The following is a 26682-nucleotide window of genomic DNA, read 5'->3' on the forward strand; positions in this document are numbered from 1 at the left end:
CCATTGTATGGTGCACTCCTGGAAGGGGAGCCCTGTCCCCTGTTCCCTGTCCCCTGTCCCCAGCCCTGCGGGGAGCCGTGCTCACCTCCTGGTCACTCTGCTGCCATTGAATGGAGCACTCCTGCAAGAGGAGCCCTGTTCCCTGTCCCCTGTTCCCAGCCCTGCGGGGAGCCGTGCTCACCTCCTGGTCACTCTGCTGCCATTGAATGGAGCATTCCTGGAAGGGGAGCCCTGTTCCCTGTTCCCTGTTCCCTGTTCCCAGCCCTGCGGGGAGCCGTGCTCACCTCCTGGTCACTCTGCTGCCATTGAATGGAGCACTCCTGCAAGGGGAGCCCTGTTCCCTGTCCCCTGTTCCCTGTCCCCAGCCCTGCGGGGAGCCGTGCTCACCTCCTGGTCACTCTGCTGCCATTGAATGGAGCACTCCTGGAAGGGGAGCCCTGTTCCCTGTCCCCTGTTCCCTGTCCCCAGCCCTGCGGGGAGCCGTGCTCACCTCCTGGTCACTCTGCTGCCATTGAATGGAGCACTCCTGGAAGGGGAGCCCTGTTCCCTGTCCCCTGTTCCCTGTCCCCAGCCCTGCGGGGAGCCGTGCTCACCTCCTGGTCACTCTGCTGCTGTCCAGCCCCGCCTGGGCTGTCACTGTGAGGAGCCCACGGGGCCGGTGCTGAGCTTTCACAGCAAAACAAAGCCCTGCTCAGGATTAAATGGCTGCTCCAGCCCTGCCTGCTGTATTCCTACTTAGGAATCAAATTTATTCATGCTTCAAAAGGCTGGGTATTTTAATTAATCGTGCCCTCTGGCTGAGCTGTGAAACTTCTGAACTGTCTGCAGGTTTAAAGTACTTTAAGTAGAGCTTTTTAGCTTTATTTCAATTTTGAGCGTGTCGAAACATCTCGAAACGAGTTCATTTAGATCCTTTGTAGTACGTGAACTGTGGGGCAAGTAAAAGTAACATTTTCTTGCTTTGCTCACTCCGTGCTGTGAGTAGGATCCTAAAATCCAGGTGTGCAAAAATAAGTGGGGTTCTATAGCTGTTTATTTCTCAGGGTATTTGTATGGTTTTAAATCTGAAATGACACACTTTTGAAAGCAGAGTGAATATAGTCATGTCAGCTTGCCTTGTCAAACTGCCTGGCATGCAGGGACAGGATGGAGTCAGTCTTCTGCACCATCACTGTTACAGATCTGCTCCAGAAGACAGTGACCAGCCATTCTCGTTCCTCAGTGAATCTTCTCCACATTACAAATTGAATTATGCTGGAATTTGATCCTGAGTGGTTTTGCTGAAAAAATAAAAATAAAGTAAAAATAAAGGACAGTTACATTTTTTTATTGTACATTTTTTGTTTGTGCCTGACATCAGCCTGGTGGCTGAGGCTCTCAAGCAGGGATTTCCCCTTTACTGTGCATAAAGGCACTGAATTCCTATTCCATTTGAAACAGACACTGCTATATCTGGTTGCCTTCCCACAGCTGAATGTGTTCTGTTATGGGAGTGCAGCGGAGGGTCTCGTAGCCAGATGTTTGAAATGTTTCCCTGGGTTTTTTGATGTGCCTGGAACAGGGCTTCAGTCCTTCTTCCCCCACCCCTAGAGAGAACCACTTCTCAGCCACAGTCCTTTCTTTTCCTCTTGCTACTCTGGGAGGCAAAGTAGTGTTTTGTGGGGGTTAGGAATTTTTAATTTAAAGCATGAATATGTGTGGAGCTTTGAAAAGGATCCTGCGAAATCTCTATTGATTCTTTTAAAAAATCCCAATGTGCAATTTTGAAAATATCTCGTTTAGCAGATGGTATTAAAAAAAGAAAAGGAGAAAACAAAGCCTTGATCGTATGAAATATTTCAAAATTCTGCAAATGAAAACCTGGAGTTAAATGATTAAATCATATTTAACATAACTAAAACTCTAAAATTGTTACAGCAGGTCACCACTGGAATTTTAAAATACAGTTTTTCCAAAGCTTTTCTGTGTAACGTGTGCATCTTTGCCTTTTCCTTATTTGCTCCCATTCAACCTTTCCTGTTACTGACTTGGGTTTGTCTTTTTTCCCTTTAGAGAGTTTTGAGGTGACAGTCACCAAAGAAGGTGATAAAGGGTTCTTTCTATCCCTTTTATGAATATTAACCTACTAACTTTGATTATGAAATGGGGAATCAGCACTGAAACAGAAGATCCTGTCATGCTCTTTTGTCCCATTTATTCTCCCAGTTTTTTTCTATTTTAAAGTATATTATAAAAAGTGTTATGTAACCAAACCCTTGGTTAGAAATATCTGTAAATCAGACATCCATTTGAACCATTTGGGGTTATTGTACGTTGTGTGGACACTGAAGAAGCTGTTTGGGGAAAATTAGCATTTTGTGATATTTTCGCTTCTTTGGGACAGCTGAAGTTTTCCACATGCTTTGTGAAGTAATGTTGAAGTGCTGCAGCATTACAGCACCTTCCCTGCAGTACACACCCTCCAGGACTGACTTCAGTGGTTTAAAATATGCATCAACCCCCTTTTTTAATACCTCTAGACATGTTTTCATTAGGAGTGTGTTGTTGGTACTAAGAAACCACTGCAACTGTAATAGCAAAATAGTGGGGTTTGTTGGTGTAAGAAAATCCCCATCAAAATATAACAAGTTGCAGAGGAAAAAACACAGTGTAGGTGGTCAAACAGTTTATTGAGTGGCTTTTGTCGTCTGCTGGGCTTACCCAGCTGTGCCAGCTGGAATCTTGTAGTGCAGCCTTAGGCTTAGGTGTGGTTAAAAATGGTGGGCTGGGGACTTCCAAGTTAGTGGAGTGAAGAGTTTGAATAGAAGGAAAACCTTCTACATCGTTCCCTGGGAGCTTCCTTGACTAATATTTGGCCTGTGTTAGTAGATAGCTGTTGAAATGGATGCCTGAGAAGTTGGTATTTCTACCTTTCTCATTCAGTAGTTTATTTTGATTCCCTGATTTTAGCCAGGTACATTGCACAGGAAGACTTTGTCCTTTGATCTGTTGACAGAATTTCTGTAATTATGGTGCTGAACCTGTACTCGAAGCCTTTCCATCCCTTGACTTGTAACTGTGCATTTTAACCTCTTGCTCTGGTCAAAGTAAACCAGCTGCCCAGCTATTGCCAGTAGCTTGGCATAGAAGATATTACCAGTGGCCTTGGCTGTATGCTCACATAAGATCTACTCTTGCCCTAGAGCTGTCTCAAGTACTCCTGTGAAATGCCTGTCTACATTTCTCTTTTTCTCTTTTGTACTCCTGCATGAATGGATGCAAAGTAAACAAGTTGCTTGGAAGGCAGACGTTTGCTTCTTTTTACTAAAGTTCCCAGAATTCACCCATTTTAAAGCACAGTGCTCTTGCTTTGTCCACAGACCCTCACAAACCCCTGGCTGCAAAATATTTGGGCATTTATTTTGAAAACGTATCATGGTGTTGACCGGTTCTAACCTGTCTTTACTTTAACTCTTAGGTGAGATTTGTGGGTTTAAAATCCACGGGCAGAATGTTCCCTTTGAAGCAGTGGTAGTGGATAAATCCACTGGTGAGGGAATAATCCGCTCGAAGGAGAAGCTTGACTGTGAGCTGCAGAAGGACTACACCTTCACCATCCAGGCCTACGACTGTGGGAAGGGACCAGACGGAGCAAATGCAAAGAAATCCCACAAGTAAGTCAGCCTGGGCTGAGGGGAAGTTTGGCTCACAGGGGCTCTCCTGTTTGTGGTGATTTGTGGTCTGTGTATTGAGAGTAAATGTTCATACTGGAGGCTTTCCATGGAACCACAGGAAGGGTCAGCTTGGAAGGGACTGCACTGGCTCGTCTGGTCCAACCTCCCCGCTCAAGAAGGGCAGTCATAGTAATAAAAGGAGCAGCCAAATGGGCATGAACTGCTTGGACATCCCTTCCTTCCTGTTTTAGGTGGTGCTGCTTTATGCCTTGATGTCTCTGAATTTACATTAGAAAACCAGGTGGGGATAGAAGCAGGGAAACTGCTGATACATTTAAAATCTGTCCTGAGTTGGTAGAGCTTGCATGGGATACCAGGCCTGGACATTGATTTGGAATTCAGTTTCTAAATCCAAAGAAATGGTTCAAGAAGTCGGTCTATATTAAGCTTAACAAAATGCCAAAGCATTCATGTTTCTGTCATTTCCAGCCAGCCTCACCAGAGAACCCAAGATCAATAGCATGGGGCTCATCTCTGCCTACAATAAAAAATGGGAACAAAGCAGTCTTTAGCTTTATCTAAGGAAAAACCACAATATAAAATAGTCTTTAGAAAACCCACTTGAGAATAACTGTTGGACACTCTGGTGTAAACATCTGCAGAGCATGTGGGAGATGAGCAGTTGTGTGAAGCAAAGAGAGGGGCAGAAATGAGGGGAATAGAGTGGTAGAGGTCAGCTTGGTGACAAACCAAACCTTGCTATTCTATAACTCTACAAGGGTTTGATTTTTATTTGCAAATAACCAGTGATAGTAAAGAAAACGTAGAACTACACTGAATTATATAGCAGTACGCTGGAGAAACACCCACTGCTTTCCTAGTTAGGGTAGTTGAGATTGGTGGGTTTATTAGTCATTGGTTGCTTCTTTCTGAGAGCTGAAATGCTGAAGGATGGCTTCTTGTGGAAAAGAAGAGGCTGATTTGGCAGAATCTGTGATACCCTAAAAGCATTTCTTTGAACAGGAGAAAAGTGACAGTCATTCAGAACCAGGTGCAAATATTCCTGTTAATCAAACCTCAAACCTTCGTGGAAGCAAATGGGCTGGAAGAAAAAAAGGCAAATATAAAATGCAGTTCTTGTTTAAAGTATCCAGAAAACAGACCTTCAAAACAAGTTTTCCTTTCTTACTCCCCAGTTCGGTCTGACTGTAATTCCTGCAGCAGATACTCTCTGGTGGTACAAATGCCATTTACCTTCCTTTCAGTGGTGCATTCTGTGGTGTGGGAAGGCTGGGTGGAGGTTTGTTGGGGGGAGGCCATTCAGAGCACTGCACGGCAGCAGTGCAGGTTCAGAGCTGTCAGCTGGGAGGCTGGCAGGGCTCTGGTGGCAGAGAGGGAGCTGCTGTAGCCAGAGCTGGCAGGGGCAGGGTGGCAGTCCCTGGCAGCCCACGCGTGTTGTTGCAGGGCCACGGTGCACATCCAGGTGAACGATGTGAACGAGTACTCCCCGGTGTTCAAGGAGAAGTCCTACAAGGCCACGGTCATCGAGGGCAAGAGGTATGACAACATCCTCAGGGTGGAGGCCGTGGATGCGGACTGCTCCCCCCAGTTCAGCCAGATCTGCAGCTACGAGATCGTCACCCCCGACGTGCCCTTTGCCATCGACAAGGACGGTAAGGGCGGCCTGCATCACCCTGCTGAGCGCAGCTGGGCCTGGCACTGAAGGGTCAGACACTGTGGGGTAGCTCACCTGCAGATGGGTTTATTCAGGTGTGCGAAGCACAGAGGTGGTACCCGGGTGCATTTTGCAGCACTGGCCCTGAAGAATTGTATTGATGTCTGACAACTGCCTTTTTTTCTGTGTCAGGTTATATAAAAAACACAGAGAAGTTAAGCTATGGTAAAGAACACCAGTATAAACTGACAGTAACAGCCTATGACTGTGGGAAGAAGAGAGCTGCTGAGGATGTGTTGGTTAAAATTAGCATTAAGCCTACGTGCAAGCCTGGCTGGCAAGGTTAGTTTGCTCTCTTTCCTCTCTGCTTTTAGCATTTGCTGGTACCTTCAGTTAAACACGAGAGATCTTTATTATTGTTTCTTTGGATAAATATTCAGGTTGGAGCAAAAGAATAGAATATGAGCCTGGCACTGGTTCTTTGGCTCTGTTCCCTGGGATGCATTTGGAGACATGTGATGAGCCAATAACCTCAGTTGAAGCCACGGTGGAACTGGAAACCAACCATATTGGTAAAGGCTGTGATAGAGACACCTACTCTGAGAAATCCATCCACAGGCTCTGTGGTAAGAAGGCTTGTGTTAAAATAAAAGTGGTCTCTCTTGCTTACTAGTTTTACTTTGAATTTTATGTTAGACCAGAGATCGGTTAGTAGATCTGGTCTTCATTTGCACTTAGTTTCCTTCAGCTCATTTCCTCACTGGTAGCAAAGGCATGAAATTGCCTGAAGGTGACTTCTACAATAATTCTCAAATGTGGTAAAGAATCTCCTTCTGCCTCTCTGCTGTCTTACGTAGACTAATAATGTCTCTTGCCTGAGATCCGTGTTCTCAGAGAGAACAAGAGCTGGAAGAGTTTATGTGGAAGGGTACAGCCATTAAAGCCTCTCTGTTTTTCTGAGCATGATGGATGTAATGGCTGCAATCTGAGAAATAAATGATGAAAAACTAGAGAAAACCAAGAAGGAGTGGTTTGGAAAAAAGACCAGTTAACTTGGATCAGTTAAATTTGTACTGTGCTTGCCCTGGGAATAAAGGCCCTTGGCATCCACTTATGCTGCAGTTAAAGGTCTTACAAAAAGTCCATGAGTCCTTTCTAGCCATACGGAAGAACTGAGATTTCAGGATAAATTATCACTCACGATTTATGTCTTCAGCCTCAGTTGAAAGTAATTGAAAGTCTGAATAGCATGTAACCCCAGAGACCCAGGCAATTCCTGGTGGAGGTCAGAGTGACGTTAGAGGTACCTGCTGCTGACTGCTGTGAGCTGGTGCTTGTGCCCTCCCTTCAGCTGGATCACTTCTGGGCTCCCCGCTGAGTGCAGTGTCCGGAGAAGGGCATCGTGCTCATGGCTCTGAGGGACAAGTGGCATTAATGAAAGGGTTCCTGAGACAGAATAAGATTCTACAGCTGTGGAGACTGAAACTGTTGTGCTTATTATGAGATTAGTTGTCTACCCAGAAGTCAAATTTGTGGAAGTTACCGTGGTGTTAGATGCCTGTAATTAGCGCCACGTTATTTAAAAGGAGAATTGCTTGATGGGTCGTGGTAGTGCATAATCCTGACAGTTGGTGCTGTGAAATCACTGCTGAGATAAACAGTTGAATTTGAAAGCGGTGGTGGTCTTTGAAATTTCTGTTCTCACGTGAGCATTTGTGTTGTAGGTGCTGCTTCTGGCACAGCTGAGCTGCTCCCCCCTCCCAGCAGTGCTGCCAACTGGACCGTGGGGCTGCCCACGGATAACGGCCACGACAGCGACCAGGTCTTCGAGTTCAACGGCACACAGGCTGTGAGGATTCCAGATGGTGTAGTCACTGTCAATCTCAAAGAGCCCTTCATGATTTCAGTGTGGATGAGGCATGGGCCTGGAACCAAAGAGAAAGAGACAATTCTGTGCAATTCGGACAAGACAGGTTTGTCAATACTTTAATTACAAACAGTCTTGTTGGTTGGTCGGGTTTTTATGTGCTCTGGCAGCGCGTGTGACTGTGTTTTCTCTACCTTAAGGTTTTCTTGGAATTGAAGTGAAGCTGACTTCAGAAATCACTGTTGTGCTTATGTTTAGGCTCGGCCTTAGATTATGTAGCTTCAGACTGGGCAGACTTATTTTTTTCTAATTCTATTTCAGTTTACATTATGCACTTCTTTTGCTGTGATAGATTACTTATTCTGGCACTGCAGCCTCGAGTTTGCATCTCCAAAGATAGCCTTGTTCTTGATGCTGCCTAAAAACATTAAGACACACATATCAGGTCTAGTGACAGCATTTACTGCTCTATCTTTTTTTTTTTCCTTAGGAGGATATAATTTTCTTTCTCCAAAGATGATTTTTTTTATTCTGTGCATCATTTCACTCTCTGCTTATGACAGAGAAACAATAATTTGGAAAATGCCATTAATAAGAAGGAAATGTGATAACCTTGTTTCCATAATTGCCATTTGTTACAAAAAAAGCTCTTGTGTTTGCAGGCAGAGCTCTTTTTCTCCTGCTGACAGGTTTATCTCTGGCTCTTCAGTGCTGTGCCTTGGTTTAGGTTGGGTTTGGATAGAGACTCGTCTATCTGTTCTGCTGCCTCACGGGCTCTTCAGGAGTGTTTGCCCCCACCACTGCCGCAGACGTTTTACATTCCTCTTACCATGCCTGATTAACTTCTGCACTGATTACTGCCTGTCAGTCACTTTGATATTGAAGTGTGCAGTTGCAGAGCGGGTGAATTAGTTGGTAAGGAAATAACGCTGTTCATTCCAACTGCCGCACAGACATGAACCGGCACCACTACACCCTGTACGTGCACAACTGCCGCCTGGTGTTCCTCTTCCGCCAGGACCCTGCCCAGGGAAAGACCTACCAGCCTGCTGAGTTCCACTGGAAACTGAACCAGGTGAGCCTGCAGGGCTCTGCCCCCAGCCGGTGTCTGCTGCACAGCCACCAGACTGACATCCCTGCTGGTGTGCTCAGTGGTAAACACTTCCCGCCACTGCAAACTCCTACGGGCTGTTCTGCAGAGCCCAGCAGTGCTTGTTGTACTTGGGATCAAGCGGGGGGAAGTTCAGCTTCACCTTCTCATCTTGAGTGTAAAGTAGAAAATACAGTGTCAGCGTTACAGCTGTGACATCAGTTGTCTTCACTAAATGCGCTCTAAGGTGGAGTGCATGAGGAAACAGGAGCTGTTTATTCCAGGTTCTTTGAAGCATTCAAGTACTTCTGAGCATGTGACATTTTCTCAGCCCCCTGGATCTCTGATAAATAGTCATGTTTTTTTAGCAGTTGCTCTCAGCAAATACCTGTCCTTTGTCAAGTAAGGTTGTCTTATAACAGTATTTCAGGATGTGCATGCATGTAGCTATGTATTTTTAGATAGAAATGTGCTGTTATTTAGTACAAAAATTAAAGGAAAGGAAGTATATGCAGCTTCCTGTATTGGCAACAGAATAAAGAAACTTTTTATTAATGTTTGGCAGTCAGTTTGCTTTTCAGATGTGTGCCATGTGTGTGAAAGATCAACTGTGTCTGTACAGGCTTGCATTGTAGGTTGTGGGTACATCTGCGTTTATGTTTATGTAAAGCATGGCACCAGATCAGTTACTGAACTGTAACGGGAAGCAAAACCAGTAGAATTTAACACTCTCTCCACTCAGGTGTGTGACAAAGAGTGGCACCACTACGTCGTCAACGTCGAGTTTCCCACCGTGTCTCTCTATGTGGACGGTGTTTCCTATGACCCTTTCCCAGTCACTGAGGATTACCCACTCCACCCTTCCAAGATAGAAACACAGCTGGTGGTTGGAGCATGTTGGCAAGGTAACTATTTATACTTGTTAATACTTCTAATTAACTTTTTAAAATTAAATCCTTGTGGCTATCTGGAAGTACCCAGCAGATCTTTCTGGTACGTGAAATGTAATTTGTTTTGCTCCAAACTGGTATCACACATTTCCTCTGAGTCATTTTTTCCATGAGTGTTTGTTTTGTTGTTGGCCACAGGTGTGTGTGAAATACAAGGCTGCTCACCAGCCTGTATCCCATCAATGTGGTTGTTGTGGTGGCCATGGGAATACCGATAGCTTATTTTTAATCGTAGTTGTAACAATACCTCATAGACTTCAGATTACCAAGCAGAGCACTTCATTTCAAATAGGTTGAAAAGCATCTTTTGGAAAAGTGTTGTCATCAGTGGAAGCCTGTCCAGCAGACAGCTCTGCAGAGCAACACGGCGGTGCTGTCTCTTGGGTATTTTACCATTTCTGCTTATAAAAATAGACATCTGATTTATTGTCCACTCCATTCAGGCGGCTCTAGACTATATAGACAGCTTCTCTAAAAGGAGAGAGAGATTTGATCCTTTTGAAGAAGTTCTTTTAACATTTCTTTTAAAAATTTAAAAGCCAATTTTCACTTTTGGTGCTTCCATCTGATAAATTGACTGCTTAATCTGTGTGTTTCTATTATTGATTAGGAAATCTGTGTTGGTAATGGCTTCTTTTGATCAGCTTTCAATACCTTTTGGTGATTTGCTGTATCTGGATCACAGCCTAATTCCCCCTCAAATGGAGCCAGTTGTTAGGCTTGTGTTGTCACTGGAGGTGGTTTGTGTGAGGTTTCCTCGCTCGGTTCCAGCGCTCTGCTGCCCTTGCTGGTGTCACTGCTGCCTGTGTGGGGCTCTTCGGGCTGTGGTGCCAGAGCTGCTCTTGGAACAGCGCAGGGATGTGTCCTCCCTGCATTGCAGCTCTTCGTGTTTCCAAGAACTCCAATTCCTTGAGGAGCTGGGTCCAATAGAAGCAAACTTTGGGGGTTGTGCTGCCTTGTGTTTTCTGGGATTAGAGAGTTTGCCGAATTGTAACTACTTGGTCCTTTCCCTGTTGTCCTATTCTTTGTCTTGCTTTTCTACAGAATATACAGGAAATGAAAATGACAATGAAACTGTGCCCGAGACCTCTGCAGGTTGCTGGAGTTTTATTCCTACTGTTTTGTTTTGTTTTTAAGCCAAGACATTGCTTCATCTCGCACACAGCATGAAATGCAGGCATTGCATTCGGGCCATTGACCTTCACATAATCCTCTCCTAGGCTTGTGTCTTCATTGTGCTTCTATTTGCAGAGCATCAGCAGCTGACTTCTGCTTGGGTTTGGGGTTTTTTTGTTTCTTTGGGGTATGTTTTTGGTTGCATCCAAATGTACCTCCATGTACAAATCTGCAACGGTTGTGATTGCGGTGAAGTGGTGAAAAGAAGTTGCTGATGTAAAATATCAGTAAATAATGTCTTTCATCCAGTTTTGTTAAAGCATAAACACACATCATCCTATATAAATGTATGTATATATGCATGTAGGTATGTGTCTGTATTAGAGAATTTATTCAGTGCATTGGGAAGGACCTCTGGAACTCACTTACCTTTGCTCCTCTCTCAGAACAAGACTGATTTCGTATTTGGATCAGGCTGCTCATAAAGACAGACCTGTAATTTACAGGGGATACTCACTTGGTCAGATATTTGTGTAGAATTCTAATTACAGTGAATAATGGGCAAAAAAGCTTTGGCTACCAGGTGTTTCAGATTGGCTACAGGGTTGTTTCCTCATAACAAATTTTAGTGCTAGTTTGGTGGGTTTCATGTCTTGAGCTGAGATACTTAATGTATGTTTTTTAAAGTGAGTTCAAGATATGTACCCTTCCTGTAAAGTCGAAGAATTGCTGGAATAGTGAGTGGCAAGAGATTTCTAGCTGTGAATCACATTTGAATTTGGCAAGGAGGGAACAGCATCCAGGGGCTCCAGAAGCTGAAGCGAAATGAAAATCATGTAATTTGTAACAATTGAATATTTAAGTTGTACCAAGGGTCTTTTATGACTTAGAACTTTTAAAACAAGCTTAGACATCTTTCTAAAATCAGGTTGCTTAGTAAGTAATGGGCTTGAAATACACATTTCCAGGTGTTGTTTTGTGGCCCCAGGATTTAGCCAGATGAACTAGGTGATCATTATGACATCATCTTCAAAAACACTAAGGAATAAAGGGCTTTTTAGGTTGCCCTTATCAGACTTAACTCAGATACCTAAAAATGAGTTACCTGCATTTAAACTGCTCACTTGAATCTGCAGAGAGAAGGCACCTTTAGAGGGGGCAGGTGACTCTTGGACACCTCTCTCAGAGCTGAATGACTTTACAGAGTTCCTTCCTACCCTTGGAGCGTAGGGGGAGCCTGCAGTGCTGGTTTGGGTGGAGGTCCCTCACTCCTGCGGGGGTGCTGTCCTGTGTCTGAGCAGGAGGAGGTGTTACCTCAGCAGGAAGATGCAGCTTCCATGGTTCATCCCATTGGTTCTGTGTTTGATTTCTGAGCACCACCTCGCTGTCTGGGGCTTCTTTTGAAATGTTTGTCATGGAGCAGTCAGTTCAGGGTGGCCACAGCTGTCTGAAGGCCACGTGCATGGTGAACTGTGTAATTCTTTCTTTGTGCCTGACCATAATCACGAGGGTAACACCCAGAATGGATGAAAACTAACCTGCATGTGTATAAGACTGTGTGTCAGCTGGCATACTTGTTGTTATGCAGAAGAAGATACCAAAAGAATGAAAACAAGTAAAGGTGTTTCCTCCCTCGTGTTTTGAAGGTGGTGAGCTGCGCATGGCTCAGTTTTTCCGAGGCAATCTGGCAGGGTTGATGATTCGTTCTGGTAAACTGGAGAACAAGAAGGTGATTGATTGCCTCTACACCTGCAAAGAGGGGCTGGATTTGCAGATGGCTGATGGTGTTGGCAAAGGTGTGAAGGTAAATTTGCATACAAACAACGGGGAACGTGTATATTCTGAGTTAACATGTTTTATTCTGAGAACATGTATATTAAGAGTTACAAGTTTTACTGGCAGAGTTAACAGGGTGTCCCAAATATAAAAAACTCATCTCTTGTGGCATTTTGCATTAATACTGCATAAAACTAGGAAATTTTTCTTGTATAAACATGGTCTTAGGAATGAAAGTTACTCTGCTGTCTTTTAAGTCTTTAAGAGAAACTCCGTATCTGTAAGCCTCTGTTTTACCAGTTGTGCAGATTGTCTAAGGAGAGATCTTTAACAAGCAGCTTCATAAAATGAGATTATGTGGCTTTTTCAAAAGCAAGGTTGTGTGAACAGAGCTAAATTTCTCCTTTATGTTAGCTGTCTCTTCTGTATCACTAGAACCAGAATTATGATACGTGCTCAGATTATTTCTTAAAGAATGAAACGCTGAATACATTTCCCTGGGAAGTAAGGAGTTTAGACTGTGTGCCACAAGGGAAACCATGACCCTGTTACTTTGAATATGGGTGTAATTACCCTGCCTTTGCCAGTGCTGGACTCTAGTCTGAATTGCCAGATCATGTCGCTCGCCGGGGTGTTCTCTTACGGTTTTCTCCTTTCTCAGATCCACATGAACCCGAGCCAGTCAACGCTGAGCATCGAGGGCGATGACATTGACAGGGTGGACAAGGCCATGCAGCACATCTCCTACCTGAACTCCCGCCAGTTCCCAACGCCTGGCATCCGCAGGCTGAAGATCACCAGCACTGTCAGGTATGTCGTGGGGCAGCCTGGGCTTCAGGGATCTCTCCTGTGAGAAACAAGGGAGTCCTGGCCTATGCCACCATCACACATTTCAGTGCTGAAACGTTTCCCACGCCAGCACTCTGCTTTCTGCCTGAGAATGGAGTTGGGAGTGTGTGAGATGGGGAGGAGAGCACAGCCAGAGTGCTGCCAGTGTCTCCAGTGGCACAGCTTCATTAAAGGGGTTACCTGTGGCTCTAAGTCAAAAGGTAGAAATGAGGCCAAATGGTAACTGTAAGTAAAAATTAATTGTAAGATTGCTCCCTTGGTGGCTATCTCATACTTTCCAGGGCAGCTGATGAATTTATCCAAGACTCTTGGGTCTGAGACAGCTTTTCAAAAATTTATAAAGCAATTACCGTGTGTAATTGTGCTTCCCTCCTTGACTGCAGAACTGCTTCTGTCTCTCAGGTGTTTCAACGAAGAGGCCTGTGTGTCCATTCCCTCTGTGGAGGGCTATGTCATGGTCCTGCAGCCAGAGGAGCCCAAAATCAGCCTGAGTGGCATCAACCACTTTGCCCGCTCTGCCTCAGAGTTCGAGAGCTCCGAGGGCGTGTCCCTGTTCCCGGAGCTCCGCATCATCAGCACCATCACCCGGGAGGTGGAGCCCCAGGGGGACGGGGATGAGGATCCTACAGGTAACAGGGAGCCCCTTCCTCCTGCGGGGACCTGTGGGCTTCTCTCCAGTACACAATCCAGTCAGGGGAAGAAAGGCGTACCTCTCTGGTCTAAAAAAACTTACCTGACAATGGTAATAAGTCCAGGCCGTTATCCTCATGTTTATCTCTTGTATTTTAGTTTTTAAATCATTATTTTGTGAATACTTGTTCTCCTGAAGCCTAGATTTTAATATTTGTTTTGGTGTTTCTGCTTAAATCTTTGGCTTTTTCTCTGCTTTTTAGTCCAAGAGTCTTTGGTATCTGAAGAGATCATGCACAACCTGGATATGTGTGAGGTGACAGTGCTGGGAGAGGAGCTAAATCAGGAACAAGAGAGCCTGGAGATTGACATGACACGATTGCAGCAGAAAGGCATTGAGATGAGCAGTTCCAACCTGGGCATGATAATCACAGGTGGGAGTTCCTGCTGCTCTCTTGGGAGGGTCTGAAGGGACTGACAAAGGGAGCAGTTCTGGAGAGGTGCTCTGTAACACCTTACCCCAAATACTTCCTGTTTTAAAGAATTTCAAGCTTGGACTGTCTTTAGAATTCCAAGCAATGCTGTGATTCTAGAAAAGACAACATTCTAGAGCCTTCCTTCTGTTCTTTCTCCAGATAGCAGGTGACGTGTTCCACTGTGGAACTGCAGTTAGACTTTGCCCCAGAAAAGGCTTGTTCCTTGCACGGGTAGTCCAGTGCCTAGGAGCGTGCATCATTCTTTTCTGTTACGTTAAAGTATTCCATATGAAAGCTCTCAGAGTCTCACTGGGATTAGGATTTTATCCCAAAAGCAATCCACAGGATTTCAGTGGAGCCACACGTGTGTGTCAGTGGTGTTACCATCTCTCTAGTTGAAAATCCGTTGGCCAGGAAAGCTTCGGTGAGGGAGCAGTGGCATTTGTCTGTTGTGTGGAGCTGTGGCAGTCTCTGCAGAGCAGCTGCTGTAGCTGTGCCTGTGCCCACAGGGGTGGACACCATGGCCAACTACGAGGAGGTTCTGCACCTGATCCGCTACAGGAACTGGCACACGGCGTCCCTGTTCGACAGGAAGTTCAAACTGCTCTGCTCCGAGCTCAACGGCCGCTACGTCAGCAACGACTTCAAGGTGGAGGTGGGTGAGCTGCCAGCACTGCCTCTGCAGCCTGCCTGCCTCAGGAGTGACAGATCGCTGACCACTTGCTGGTTCAGATACTGTCCTGTAAATAAGTATTGCGAAATGTGAGCATTTCAGGCAATATTTTATACATAAGTGTGGTTTCACTGCTGTGTTTCAGCTTGAAATACAGTCGTTGTTTGTAGAAGAAGTAGTGTGGCTCATGGAGGTGTGCAAGTGAAAAGGTTGCGCTGAAAACACAGATTATTATTTTAGCAAATGGAGTGAGAGTGGTGTTCCCAGAGAGCTGAGCGGCCTCTGCGTGTCACTTCTGGAGTGCCACAGATGGGCGTGTTGGGCCCTTCGCTGTTTGCTTGTGTGATGTGTGAGTTTCTGATACTGAGGGGTTGTGTTACAGCACAGAGAGGCTGAAATCGCATTTCTTCTGCAGCAGGACACATATTAATTATTGTTTAATATGCTTACATCAAATATATGGAAATACAGCAAAAATGGCATTAAAGGCACTAAAATTTTGACTTTTTTATCTTTATTTTTATCTCTTCAGAATTAAATAGTTGTGTTTCTGGAGTTTAACACTTTCTGTTTGTTTCTAGGTGAATGTTATCCACACAGCCAGCCCAGTGGAACATGCCAATCACATTGCTGCACAGCCACAGTTCATTCACCCAGTGCATCATTCCTTTGTTGATCTCTCTGGTCACAACTTGGCAAACCCTCATCCCTTTTCAGGTCAGGATTCTCAGCCACTGAAGTTGAGCTGTTTTTTTGTGGTGTTGTAGAGTTCTTTTCTCAGAGTTTAAGCCAGTGTGTTGGAGTAATAAACCAGGCAGCTGCTCAGTTCTGCTCTGCTGCTGCCCAGGCAGGGAGGAGTGAGTTTTCAGAACCCTGTGAAATTCCCTTTCCTGCCAGCAGAGCTTTCTCTTGGTGTGTATGTGTTGGAAAAGGGTAGGAGCCTGCAGGACTCCAGAAAGTGAGGAACTGGGACAGAATTTCGTTTGAATGGCAGGAGGAGAGAATTGCAGTGCTGTTCCTTTGATGAGTCATGGTATCTGCCCTTTCTCTTTTAATTGCATTAATTTGGCATGGGTGTAGGATGTGAGAGGAAGAAAAACAAGGCAATTCAGAGAGGAGTCTGTGTGCGGTAGAATGTGCTTTCCTTGTGTTTTCAGTCCTTCAGGTTGATGTAATTATATTCAAGGGACTGAGCTCTAGTTCTGACTTTCCTACTGACTTTTGAAGTGGTTGTAGACAAACTGCCTTTGTGTAATAAGTACGAGATATAATAACATACATGGAATGCTTGTGTGAAGCCACATCCCCGGCAGGTGGTGGGGAGGGGAGCGTCTGTTAGCACGATGCCAGCGTCTCCAGAGCTGTGTTTGGTGCTTGCAGTGGTGCCCAGCACAGCCACCGTGGTGATCGTGGTGTGTGTGAGTTTCCTGGTGTTCATGATCATCCTGGGCGTGTTCCGCATCCGCGCCGCGCACCAGAGGACCCTGCGCGACCAGGACACGGGCAAGGAGAACGAGATGGACTGGGATGACTCTGCCCTCACCATCACTGTGAACCCCATGGAGGTAACCTGGGCTCTGGGGCTGCTCCTGCAGTGCTGTGACTGCCCAGGGGCAGAGCAGGGCCAGCCCCGAGCGCAGGGCAGAGACAGGAGCTGGGAGTTGAGAGCCCGTGTGCCAAATGCCAGCAGGTCGTTTGGGGTCTTGCAGTTTCATGATGGAGGACGGGATTTTACAGGTCAGCGTCCAGCACTAGTGTTCATCATGTGCACAGTGCCTCAAACGCAGCCTGCCTTTGGCTAAACTTGCAGAATTTATTGTCAAAACATCCGTGTTTACGATGTTTCCTTCTCCTGTGGCTGACTTCTGACTTTTTAGAAAACTGGGAGCAAGAAAGATGTGTGAGCTTCATGCTCTGTGTCCTATTGTAAGATCCTTTTCCAGCAGAATTTGCAGTGCTGGATCACCCTTCAGAGCCACTTTGTGTGGAGTGCCAGGATTGACAGCAGTGTCACAGGACTCTTTTACAAAGTGCCGCTTCCTTTGTCTTTCCTGGTTTCTGCCCAATTCCTGCTGGACTTCTAAATCCAGCAAGGAATCTGTAATAGCTCTTCCTCAGTATAGTGCCTTGAATAAAGAACAAAAAGAATTTTGGCCGGTATGGTAATGACAGCTAATTTTTGTCTGAACAGACTTACGAGGATCAACACAGCAGCGAAGAGGAGGAGGAGGAGGAGGAAGAAGAAAGTGAAGACGGAGAAGAAGATGACATCACTAGTGCAGAGTCTGAAAGCAGTGAGGAGGAGGAGGGAGAGCAGGAGGAGGACCAACAGAATGTTAACAGACAGCAGCAGCTGGAATGGGATGACTCTACCCTCACTTATTGATTCTAGCTGCTCCCTTTGTCTCTATGTTCCCACTCTAGAAGACTCCAGTGTAACACACTCCATTGGTACCAAGGATTCATGGTGTTTAAAACAAAAAAATCCATTCTGGCCAGTAGATTGAACCCCCACACAAGCCGTGTTTGTGTTCTGTCAGCTAGTTCCTGATGTTTAGGGTTGTAGTTAGCACCTCTCCCTTCAGCCATGCCTCAGTGACTGGATTTTTTTTACGCTCTGTGAGGAACCACCTTGCACTTTTTTCTTCATGTCATCTCAGCTAAGTGACTCTACAGCTCTGTAGCCATTGCACATGAATTTCTGAACTGTCTTTTTTTGCTCAGTGAAACAAACTTGGCTTTGTTCCTTTTTCTCTTTCTAAAAGATGCAAAGATTGCTTGTTGACAAAGGGTAAAGCTGCTCATTTCAGCCTGTTGAGTTCTTTTAATTTTTTTCCCCTGAATTAGTGCATGTGTAAAGTGGCAGAATGAGGTTAATATGTAGAAGATTAACAAGACTTTTTAATATTTTGTAAATATCTTGGAATTATGTAATTATGTCATTTGTGGTAGTGAAAACAGGGATTGGGGTTTAAAACATGCTAAAGTGAAAAATCATGCAGCATGAACTATTCCTACTGCAGCAGGAGCACGGGCACAGTTGTTAGTGTAGATGTTCAGTAACTCTGTCTTGGCCTTGACTGCGATGTGCGCTCATGCCCCGCTCTCCTTCAACTCCTTCCTTTTCTTTCATCTCTTTTTGTTTTTTTGCAGAGGGAACAGACAAGCTTGTGAGAAGTTGTAAAGGCTTTAGGAGCCTCTGCAGAGGTTCAGCTCCCCTGTGCACTACAGTTTGTTTTTAATTTTATTTTTTTCTCCAGTTAAGGCTTGCCATAAAGGCTTTTAAGTTATTGGGGAAATAACACTACACGGATGGTGGGCACGTCTGTGGGATGTGGCCACAGCTCCCGGCAGTTCCAGGGAGGGTGCCTGGAGTCCAGTGTGGGCTGTGCGCACTGCAGCCAGGTTTGGGTGTAGGGAGACCTGGGCTACCACTCTACGTGGATTTGGGGGTTTTCTGTTGTTCATTTTTTCTAATTTGGAAGTGGGAGGGTTTGGGATGTAGCTGGTGCCACTGACCACTCCTGCTCCTCCCCTGCAGCCCCTTGTACAGTAATTCAGATTGTCGGTGTTTTAAGCCTTTGTTTACACTTAGTAATTGTGTTTTCCTGCTGGTGAAAAACTGTAGCATAAATTACCCAACCAGAAAACCTTGGGAATCGTGTTAATTCACGTGATTTGGGTTGTTTCTGATCCCAGTTCCAATTTGGGATTGCAGAGGGCAGTAGCTGGAAGGTACAAATGGGGGGCGGGGGGGTGGCTGGTTTTTCTGTCAGGCAGGGTTGTTTAACTTTATTTGGTCTGATGCAGAGTTGTGAATAATGAATTTCTGCTTGGTCTCTGTGGAGGTGGATTAAAGAGTAACTTGTTCTGCCTGTAGCAGGAGCCGGGGACTGCATTCCCTCCTGAGCACGGTAAGCCAAGCGCCAGCGTTTGCTCGTGGTGTGGGTGCAGAGCCCAGCCAGGGCAGGGCCAGAGAGGGGCACAAAGGGTCCCGGGTGCCAGAGGAGAAAAGAGCAGGGCTGAGCCACCTGTTTGTCCAGCTGGATTTCCCTGCTCACCCTCTGGCATGGCTGGGGCTTGCTCTGGGGGAACCTGACTGAGGAGTGCCTTTACACTAGAGCTGGACCTGGCAGCAGGGAAAGAACCCACACCAGAGCTTACTGTTTTTTGGGGTTGTTTTGTTTTGGTTTTTTTTAATGTAAAATTTTAGATTTCTAAAACGGGAAAATGGTTTTGACTACTTACGTGGTAATTAACTGCTAGTTTTAAGTAAACTGGGAAACTTTTAACTTATGTCTGACAGTTGTCCTGTGTTAATGTGTAGAAGACTTATCCTTCCATATACTGTTGCTGTAGCTGCTGTATTTTAGACCAAAACTGATCATGACTTAATGGTAATACTGAGGGGTTGTAACGTCCTGATGCAGTTTGTAGCCACTGTGGGTATAACTTTTCAGATGTGTATATTGGTAACAGGTCAGTTTGGAAAGTCTATAAGCTACAATAAATTTCTGGTTCTAAAGGTTGTTTGTATTTTTTATTTTGCTGAGTGAAACAAAGTAGATGCCAGTTATAGAAACTAAATTTGTCTCTGCTGGGGGAGTAGGACAGTTTTGTGGCCATTGCTCTTAAGCACAGAAGGACTTGGCAGCCTTTGTGTACAATCTGTTAATAGCCTTTATTTCTTATTTACAAAACATGTACCTAAAGCAACTGAAAAGCTAAACATGTAAACATTCTCTTCTTGCAGAACCACGTTTGGCTTAAAAAAATACTTCTTTTTTCAAAGGCAACAGAATAAGCACAATCAGTTTGTACAGAGTTAAAAAAAAATTATGACAGAAACATCTCTAAATAAATAGAAATAGGTCTATCATTCTGAGCATATTTATAAAAATGAGAAGCCACTTGTAATGAAATGGAACATTTTTGAAAATTACCTAAGTTTCAATCTTTAGTACAGTTCAGCTTGCTGAAAACCATCAGGTGAGCTGCTGCTTTGTAAATTGGGAGTCAAGAGACCCAAGAGAGCTGCAGGGATTTATCCAAGCTACTCCCAGGGTGTCCAAGGAAGAAGGTCCACACGATGACTCTCTGAATTTTTACTGCTCGTAGGTAAGTCAAGTTTTCCAGCCTAAGTAACCTCTGTAAAACTGCTCAGTTCTTGCAGTTGATACCGATGCACCTTTTTGTTATTGCACTTCTCCAAGTGACAGACAGGAGCCTTTGCTCTACCATCTGTGAGGGCCTGACCTTTGTGCTGTGAGACCTGGAGGGAGTGAGGAGAGCAGGGGCCCCGTGCTGCAGCACCCTGAGCACCAGGTCTGGCACTGCACCACACTTGCTTTTCCAGCTCTGGAATTGTAGTGTCTTCCCTTCCACAGGAACCTGACTGGGGCTGTGGTTTCAGTGCATCTCACCTTGCACAGGGCCCAAGAGGTTTTCTGTATACTTTTTGCTCTGTAAATTAGTTTAATAAGCAAGGAAATAGCAACGTTTACTCTCTAGAATGGGGCAGAGGCACAGGACTGTTTCTCACTGATCAGCCTGCACAGAGCTCCAAGTCCTGCAGCATTTCCCTCCAGTACCAAAGCAGCTGTTAGAGCCTGAGTGCTTCACTCACAGTCTCATCTGAAGGAGTAGGAAAAGGGGCTCTCCCAGGGTCAGATTAAATTAAATGAGGTGTTTTCTATGCCAGAACTGCTGCTTCTGCCAACAGGTGCTTGAGAGGCAACAGGGTTTGTATGAATAGATCCAAACCAGGGCAGACCGCACAGCTTCACATCTTTTATGAAAAGAAGCAGTAATTTTTAATTTGAAAATGTCATCTTAGCGTTTTCAGGTTTGAAACCAAAATAAATGCAGGAATTACTTTGAGGCTCAACTGAAGCCTAACTTTGGAAAGCAAAGTACCTGATCCAGTGGCCACCCCAAAGCTGCTCTTGTGCCATCAGTTCTAGACAGCAGTAGCTGAGTTCCAGCTCAGTTTCAGAACACTTTGGCCTCTGGAGCAGACAAAGCATTGTGACAATCTGGATGTTCTTATCCTGTCTCACGGCAGAGAAAAACAAAGTGTCCGCGTCAGCTCTGGTGTGCTTTGAGCTGACCCACCTCAGGACACTGACACAGGGCAGGAGCAGTGAGCACATGCTGAAGGTAATGCTTCTAAGCTCTAAGGGTGGTGACCTAGAAATGGGCTGCAGGCACAGGGGGATCTCTGCTCTGCTGAATTTTCAAGGAAACAGAAATACAGACATCAGCACGCTGGAGGGATGTTACAACTGCCTCAGCTCTTCCATGGAAACACGGATTTGAAGCTCAAGGAGTTCTCAAGGGTACAGCCCCTCTACCTACCTTCACTGTATGCAGTAGATTTATTGCCTCACGTCTCTCCCTTGTCCCCCAAAGATCCACAGCAGCCACAGTGGTGTGGCTGAGGACAGGCCAACAGTTTTTCAGTCATGCAGCAGTGTCTGACCTCTGGAACAAGGTGGGGGATGTTCCACACTGCCCCATTCACAGTCTGTAGGAACCTGTCTGTGAGTGCTGGGCTCGCGTTCCCCTCTCCTGCCCTACTGCCTGTTGTCTTTGGATACGTTGTGTGCCAGCCAGTTCACTTTGGTTTTCCAGCTCTCCCTCAGGGCTTCATTAAACTTCAGTCTGAAGTGCTTCAGTGCCTCCTCATCAGTTTTCCCAAGGGCCAGGGAGTCCTGTAGGCAAGAGGCACAAATCAGTGCACAACTGAACAAGTCACTGCTCAACCAGTAAGACATTCATTCCTAAGAAATTACTCCATTGAAAGGAGGAAGGGAGTAGCCATCAGTTGGTTTTAATTGTGCTTGGAGCTGCAGGAGGTTTTTTCTCTGATAAACACTTGCACCTTCTGCTTCTGTTGGTGCAGGGGAAGAGCAGATTCCGTATTGCTCTTGTACAAAGTGTTCTGCAGCTGCCAGGGATGGATGGTTATGACTCAGGAGGCAAACGAGGAAATGAGAGCCAAGGGCTTTGCCTCCTTCCCTGCAAGCTGGCACCTGCTGCCTTTGTGGTGAAGAACCTGAAGGCATTTCTGAGCACCAGGACCTGGCATGGCTGATGTCCTGCACATGGGCACTGGACTCACTGTCCTGGAGCTCATCTGCTTCCAAGGCCCTGGCCTTGCACACTGAACTCCTCCTCCTCACCCAGCCCCAAACACAGTGTTCAGTTTGAACCCCGTAGCTGGGGTTACCTCTTACCTTTAGGTACTGGATGTCTTTGGAGCAGCTGAGCTCAGGCAGCCCAGCAGCTTTCATCAGTGCAAAGAGGTGCAGGAAGAGGAGCCCGTGGCGCCGCAGGATCATGTAGGCCCTTTCACAGTAACCCCTGAACCTGTGGGGAGCAAAGGAACGCTGCAGCCTCCACCAGTTGTAGAGCAAAGCTGCGCAGTCTGGACCCTGCTCGCTCTCTCCAGTTCATTATTTAGTTGCTTGCATGTGGACAGGCAGCTATAGGCTGCATATGGGTGGAAATAAATACTCAAAATGTAGAGCTTCAAAAGCTGAAGTCCAGTTTAACTCCCAGCACTTACCTTTCAAACTTCTCGTTGTTGTTAGTTTTTCCTTGCTGGATGACGTGCACAAAGTCGTAGGTTAAGATGAAAGGGACTCGTTCTCTATTAATACCAAATTTAGTCTTGAAGTTCCCCAAAAAGTGACCAAAATCAATATGGAACAGCTGAAAAAAAAAATCAGAATATTACCTGTTTTAGCAGATCAATGTTGAATTCTCTTCAGTTACTGCATTCAGCAGATCTGAGCAGAGGGAGGCAGAGGAATGGCCTGGCCAGGGCCCTCCCCTGGGAAGGGGCAATACTCCTGTGCTCAGATCCCCCGGGAAGGGGCAATATTCCCATGTTTACATCCCCTGGGAAGGGGCAATATTCCCATGTTTACATCCCCTGGGAAGGGGCAACATTCCCATGTTTACATCCCCTGGGAAGGGGCAATATTCCCATGTTTACATCCCCCGGGAAGGGGCAACATTCACATGTTTACATCCCCTGGGAAGGGGCAACATTCCCATGTTTACATCCCCTGGGAAGGGGCAATATTCCCATGTTTACATCCCCTGGGAAGGGGCAATATTCCCATGTTTACATCCCCTGGGAAGGGGCAATATTCCCATGTTTACATCCCTGGGAAGGGGCAACATTCCCATGTTTACATCCCCTGGGAAGGGGCAATATTCCCATGTTTACATCCCCCGGGAAGGGGCAACATTCCCATGTTTACACCCCTGGGAAGGGGCAACATTCCCATGTTTACATCCCCTGGGAAGGGGCAATATTCCCATGTTTACATCCCTGGGAAGGGGCAACATTCCCATGTTTGCCTCCCTGGCAGAGGCAATCCCCCCGTGCTCCGGCCCCGGCTTACCTGCCCCGTCTCCCGGACCATGATGTTGTCGCTGTGCCGGTCCCCAATGCCCAGCACGTAGGTGGCCACGCAGTACCCAGCACAGGACAGGGTGAACTCCTCGATGGCCTGGTCCAAGGCATCTCTAGACAGGGGAGGAGAGTGAAAGACAGTTTTACGTTGGACTCCAGTGCTGCCCCGGGGGGAGAGCTGTTTCCAGCTGCAGGGGAGGGAGGGCAGCTCGTTTGCATTCCTGTCCTGCTCTCGGGAGGCAGGGCTCCCAGCCCCGCTTTAGGAAAAGGAGCTGCAGTAACTCAGCAAGGGAATGAAGTGTCCAGACTGGAAACGAGATGGACACAAGGCCTCCAGCTGTGCCAGGCAGGGGAGCGGCCGCAGCCGCCTGGGGCAGCCTGGAGCTGTGCAGGGCTGAAGGAAAAGGAGCGGGGAGGGAAAGGGGAGCCCTCACCCCGGGTTCTTGGACTTGAGCCAGTTGAGCAGAGCGTCCTTGTTGAAGGCAGCCGTGGCCACCATGTTGCTCTTGTTGAGCTGGATGTTGGCGATGGTGTCCGAGTGCATGACCACCTCAATGAGCCCCGTCTTGTCTCCTGTGGAGAGGCAGCCATAAGGGGTCATCCTGCAGAGATGAGAGAAACCCTTCCACTGAAATCCTGCCCACAGTGGGTGGTGGTGACTTTCAAACTGTCCCTGGCTTGTCTCCTCCCTTTTACCCTGCAGTTCTGTTCCCCAGCCCCACAGAGCCCGCCCAGCTGCTCCCAGAACACCAGCCAGACCTGCTGGGGGCAAAAGGAGCCTGCAGAGCCCTGACTTATCCGTGCAGGGGGACAGCTGGGTGCTCACTGCTCACCTCAGGTCCAGGCCCTCCTGCTTCCACAGGATGTCCATCAGCTGGATCATCTGCAGAGTCAGCATGTCCTGGCGCAGATCTGGGCAGCATTACAGAGGAAAGTGTCATTTCACTGCTCAAAGGCATCCAATTACCCCTGCACTAAAATCTTAGTGGAAGAGAAGCAGGTGCAATACAGAGGGGAGTTGATGTGTATTTTCAGAGATTACTACCAAAATCTCACCCGAAAACATGAAAGGCCCTCATTTACACAACATCTTAGTGGTGCAGATTTAGGCTGCTCACCCCAGTAAATACTTGAGACTAAAAGATATATTTTCACAGGCATAATAAAGACTTACCATCTCCATTTTTAAAAATGATACCCACTCCACCTCCACCTGTCTCTTCATTGTTAAACACAATCCACAGAGGTTTCATTTTGGAGTCCATGAAGGTGCACTGGTCCACACTAGAGGAAATAAAAATATCACCATCAGTTTCCACCTATTAAAATATCAGCCATCCTGAGAAGCTGCCAGTCCTACAGCAGCTCCACCCGCTGATGGACTTGGGACTTCCATGAGGAAAGAACCTTGGGGTGACCCAAAGCCTGGCTCCAATGTGAAACAAAGCACAAAATTCACACAAATTCAGAGGTGCAGACCTCTCCCTTACCAAACTTCAGCGAGGATAATGTTGGGGTTCAGGGGGGACTGGAGGTGGGAAAGGGCTTCCCTGTAGGTTTCCTGCTTCATGCACATGTGCATCATCTCCTTGGTTTGGGGCTTGGTGGCCTTCTGAGAACTCACTTTCACAAAGTCGTTCAGAGCTTTCATCTTGTTCAGTGCTTCTCCCTGAAAAAAAGGGAGGGATGAAACAGGGTCCACAAATAGGAAATTCCTGGAGAAAGTTTGAAAAACATTAAAAATCTCCTGCGAAATGTAAATCTTGGTTCCATCTCTTATTTCCTCTTCAATTTGTAGCAATTTCACACATTGCAACAAAACAAATTTAGTAGTATCTACCTGAGGAGGATCCATAATTAATTGTGGATCCTCTGCTGGGCACAAAGGCATTGCAAGGAATGACTGCAGCAGGAATAAAGCACGTTACCATGGACCAAAGGAAGAAGGGAGGTGCAGTGGCTGGAAAAGTGAGGATGAGACCTAGAGCCCAGGCTCCCTTCAGTGCCTTTGGGGAGTTCTGGTTGTGCGAAGTGCTGCTCGGCACTGGACGGCGGGCACACCTTGGATACAACTCTGTCCACAGGTGAGTCCCTCACTTCCGACTCTGGCACAGTGGCCCTTGAGAGGAAAGAGGCTCCAGAGGGGGAGATGGCAGCAGAACCTGCACACAGCCACTGACAGGGAGGCCAGTGCTCTGAGTGAGCCACGTGCGATCACCCCGTAACTGCAGTTACCAACAGTTCAGACCGTTCCGGACACACACTGCAGCCTCCCTGGGTGAGTCAGGGATGAGCAAAGCCACCCGTGCTGGGGATCTCCAGGACACGCCAAAGCCGGCGGCCCTCTCGGGGCTTTTTGTGTGACTGATAATGTGAATTTGGGAGAGCCGAGAGCTGAGAGCCAGCCCCAGGCCCGAGGGAGGAGAACCTCCTGGCCCAAAGCCACCTGTACCTGCTTCATCAGCACCTTCATGTGGTGGGTGCTGCCCCGGCAGTAGGCTTCCAGGATCAGGCCAAACCTCAGGGAAACGGCGGGAACGTGCATCTCCGACCTGCAGGGAGGATAAGGCATGGCTGACTCACTGCAGCCACTGCAGCGGTGGGGACAACACCGGAATATTTGGCTGCTGGCTAGATTCTGTGTAATGGGGAAGGAAAAAAAATGCCCACGCCCCAGAAGGTGAGGGAGGAAAAGCATTGCAAGGTGATGAAACATCTTTCTGGGTGACTCAATCGCCAACCCCTCCTTTGAGAACATCACCTGGGGAGCAAGAACAGTTCAGAGTTTATGGCTCAGAGCTGGCAGGTGGCCACGGAAGCCCAAAGCAAATTCCAGCTCAGAGGCATGTGTGTATAGTCCCAAATATGTATAAATTCTGAACCTATCCCAAACACCACCACTGCAGTGACCAAAAAAAAAAAAAAGATATTGTGTCCTCCTGGAATAATTCTCACTGAGTCACCCGAGGTAAAAAGCAGCAGTCCCCACTGCACAGAGCCACGAGACACTCAGTAAATGCTGGTCCCACTGGATTACTGAGAAAAAGCCTAACACATTTGCTCTTCACCTCAGATGCCAGAAGAGGAAGTGGCCGATCTTGCGGTTGGACAATGCCCTTTCCAGCAGGAACTTGGTTAATTCACAGTCTAGGTAGGATTCATACTTGAGCACCTGGACAAGCTGCAGCAGGTATTGGAACACATCATCATCCCTGTGGAGGGAAAGGAAACATGAGACACCGCCTTGTCTTGTGAGGACAAGGCTGTCACTGCTGCTCGCAGCCCCTCAGCAGCCCTGAGCAGAAATAGCAAGGGCTCTGCCTCCCCTGGGGACAACGCTTACGTCAGCTTCTTCAGGGAGTTGACAGCAAAGGACCCAACGTAGCGGTCAGGAAAGCTGAAATCCAGCAGCTCCAAGGCATTCAGGACAGGCAGCTCTGGCCACGTCTGAAGCAGGGAAATCATCTGTAATCACCAAAAAGATAATAGGAAATAAAAA

General features: G+C 46.7%; 2 protein-coding genes across 9 annotated transcripts in view; one reads left to right on the top strand and one right to left on the bottom strand.

Annotated features, from left to right (window-relative positions):
• The window catches only part of CLSTN1 (calsyntenin 1), a 29144-nt gene extending 9864 nt beyond the window's left edge, over positions 1 to 19280 (top strand). Inside the window, exons 3-19 of one of the 4 annotated variants that reach the window (XM_066202948.1) lie at positions 2053 to 2082; positions 3458 to 3653; positions 5118 to 5326; positions 5521 to 5670; positions 5769 to 5954; positions 7053 to 7301; positions 8149 to 8270; positions 9028 to 9190; positions 10280 to 10330; positions 11998 to 12155; positions 12789 to 12937; positions 13379 to 13605; positions 13870 to 14040; positions 14592 to 14737; positions 15337 to 15472; positions 16136 to 16320; positions 16947 to 19280. In XM_066202948.1, coding sequence (XP_066059045.1) covers positions 2053 to 2082; positions 3458 to 3653; positions 5118 to 5326; positions 5521 to 5670; positions 5769 to 5954; positions 7053 to 7301; positions 8149 to 8270; positions 9028 to 9190; positions 10280 to 10330; positions 11998 to 12155; positions 12789 to 12937; positions 13379 to 13605; positions 13870 to 14040; positions 14592 to 14737; positions 15337 to 15472; positions 16136 to 16320; positions 16947 to 17141 — 2723 coding nt within the window. In that variant the 3' untranslated portion in view covers positions 17142 to 19280. The remainder of the gene's footprint in view (positions 1 to 2052; positions 2083 to 3457; positions 3654 to 5117; positions 5327 to 5520; positions 5671 to 5768; positions 5955 to 7052; positions 7302 to 8148; positions 8271 to 9027; positions 9191 to 10279; positions 10331 to 11997; positions 12156 to 12788; positions 12938 to 13378; positions 13606 to 13869; positions 14041 to 14591; positions 14738 to 15336; positions 15473 to 16135; positions 16321 to 16946) is intronic. The other 3 variants (XM_066202951.1, XM_066202950.1, XM_066202952.1) reach the window with 3 other exon arrangements.
• A 131-nt stretch (positions 19281 to 19411) lies between these two features.
• The window catches only part of PIK3CD (phosphatidylinositol-4,5-bisphosphate 3-kinase catalytic subunit delta), a 37012-nt gene continuing 29741 nt past the window's right edge, over positions 19412 to 26682 (bottom strand). For all 5 annotated transcript variants that reach the window (XM_066202943.1, XM_066202945.1, XM_066202942.1 and 2 more), the window contains 11 exons: positions 26527 to 26648; positions 26252 to 26395; positions 25636 to 25735; positions 24674 to 24852; positions 24358 to 24467; positions 24017 to 24095; positions 23618 to 23785; positions 23173 to 23296; positions 22326 to 22471; positions 21994 to 22126; positions 19412 to 21468 (listed from right to left, as the gene is read on the bottom strand). In XM_066202943.1, coding sequence (XP_066059040.1) covers positions 21331 to 21468; positions 21994 to 22126; positions 22326 to 22471; positions 23173 to 23296; positions 23618 to 23785; positions 24017 to 24095; positions 24358 to 24467; positions 24674 to 24852; positions 25636 to 25735; positions 26252 to 26395; positions 26527 to 26648 — 1443 coding nt within the window. In that variant the 3' untranslated portion in view covers positions 19412 to 21330. The remainder of the gene's footprint in view (positions 21469 to 21993; positions 22127 to 22325; positions 22472 to 23172; positions 23297 to 23617; positions 23786 to 24016; positions 24096 to 24357; positions 24468 to 24673; positions 24853 to 25635; positions 25736 to 26251; positions 26396 to 26526; positions 26649 to 26682) is intronic.

The sequence above is a fragment of the Chamaea fasciata genome, unplaced genomic scaffold, assembly GCF_029207755.1.
Source record: "Chamaea fasciata isolate MVZ Bird 193981 ecotype frontalis unplaced genomic scaffold, bChaFas1.0.hap1 SCAF_23, whole genome shotgun sequence".
In the NCBI taxonomy this organism is placed as follows: Eukaryota; Metazoa; Chordata; class Aves; order Passeriformes; family Sylviidae; genus Chamaea; species Chamaea fasciata.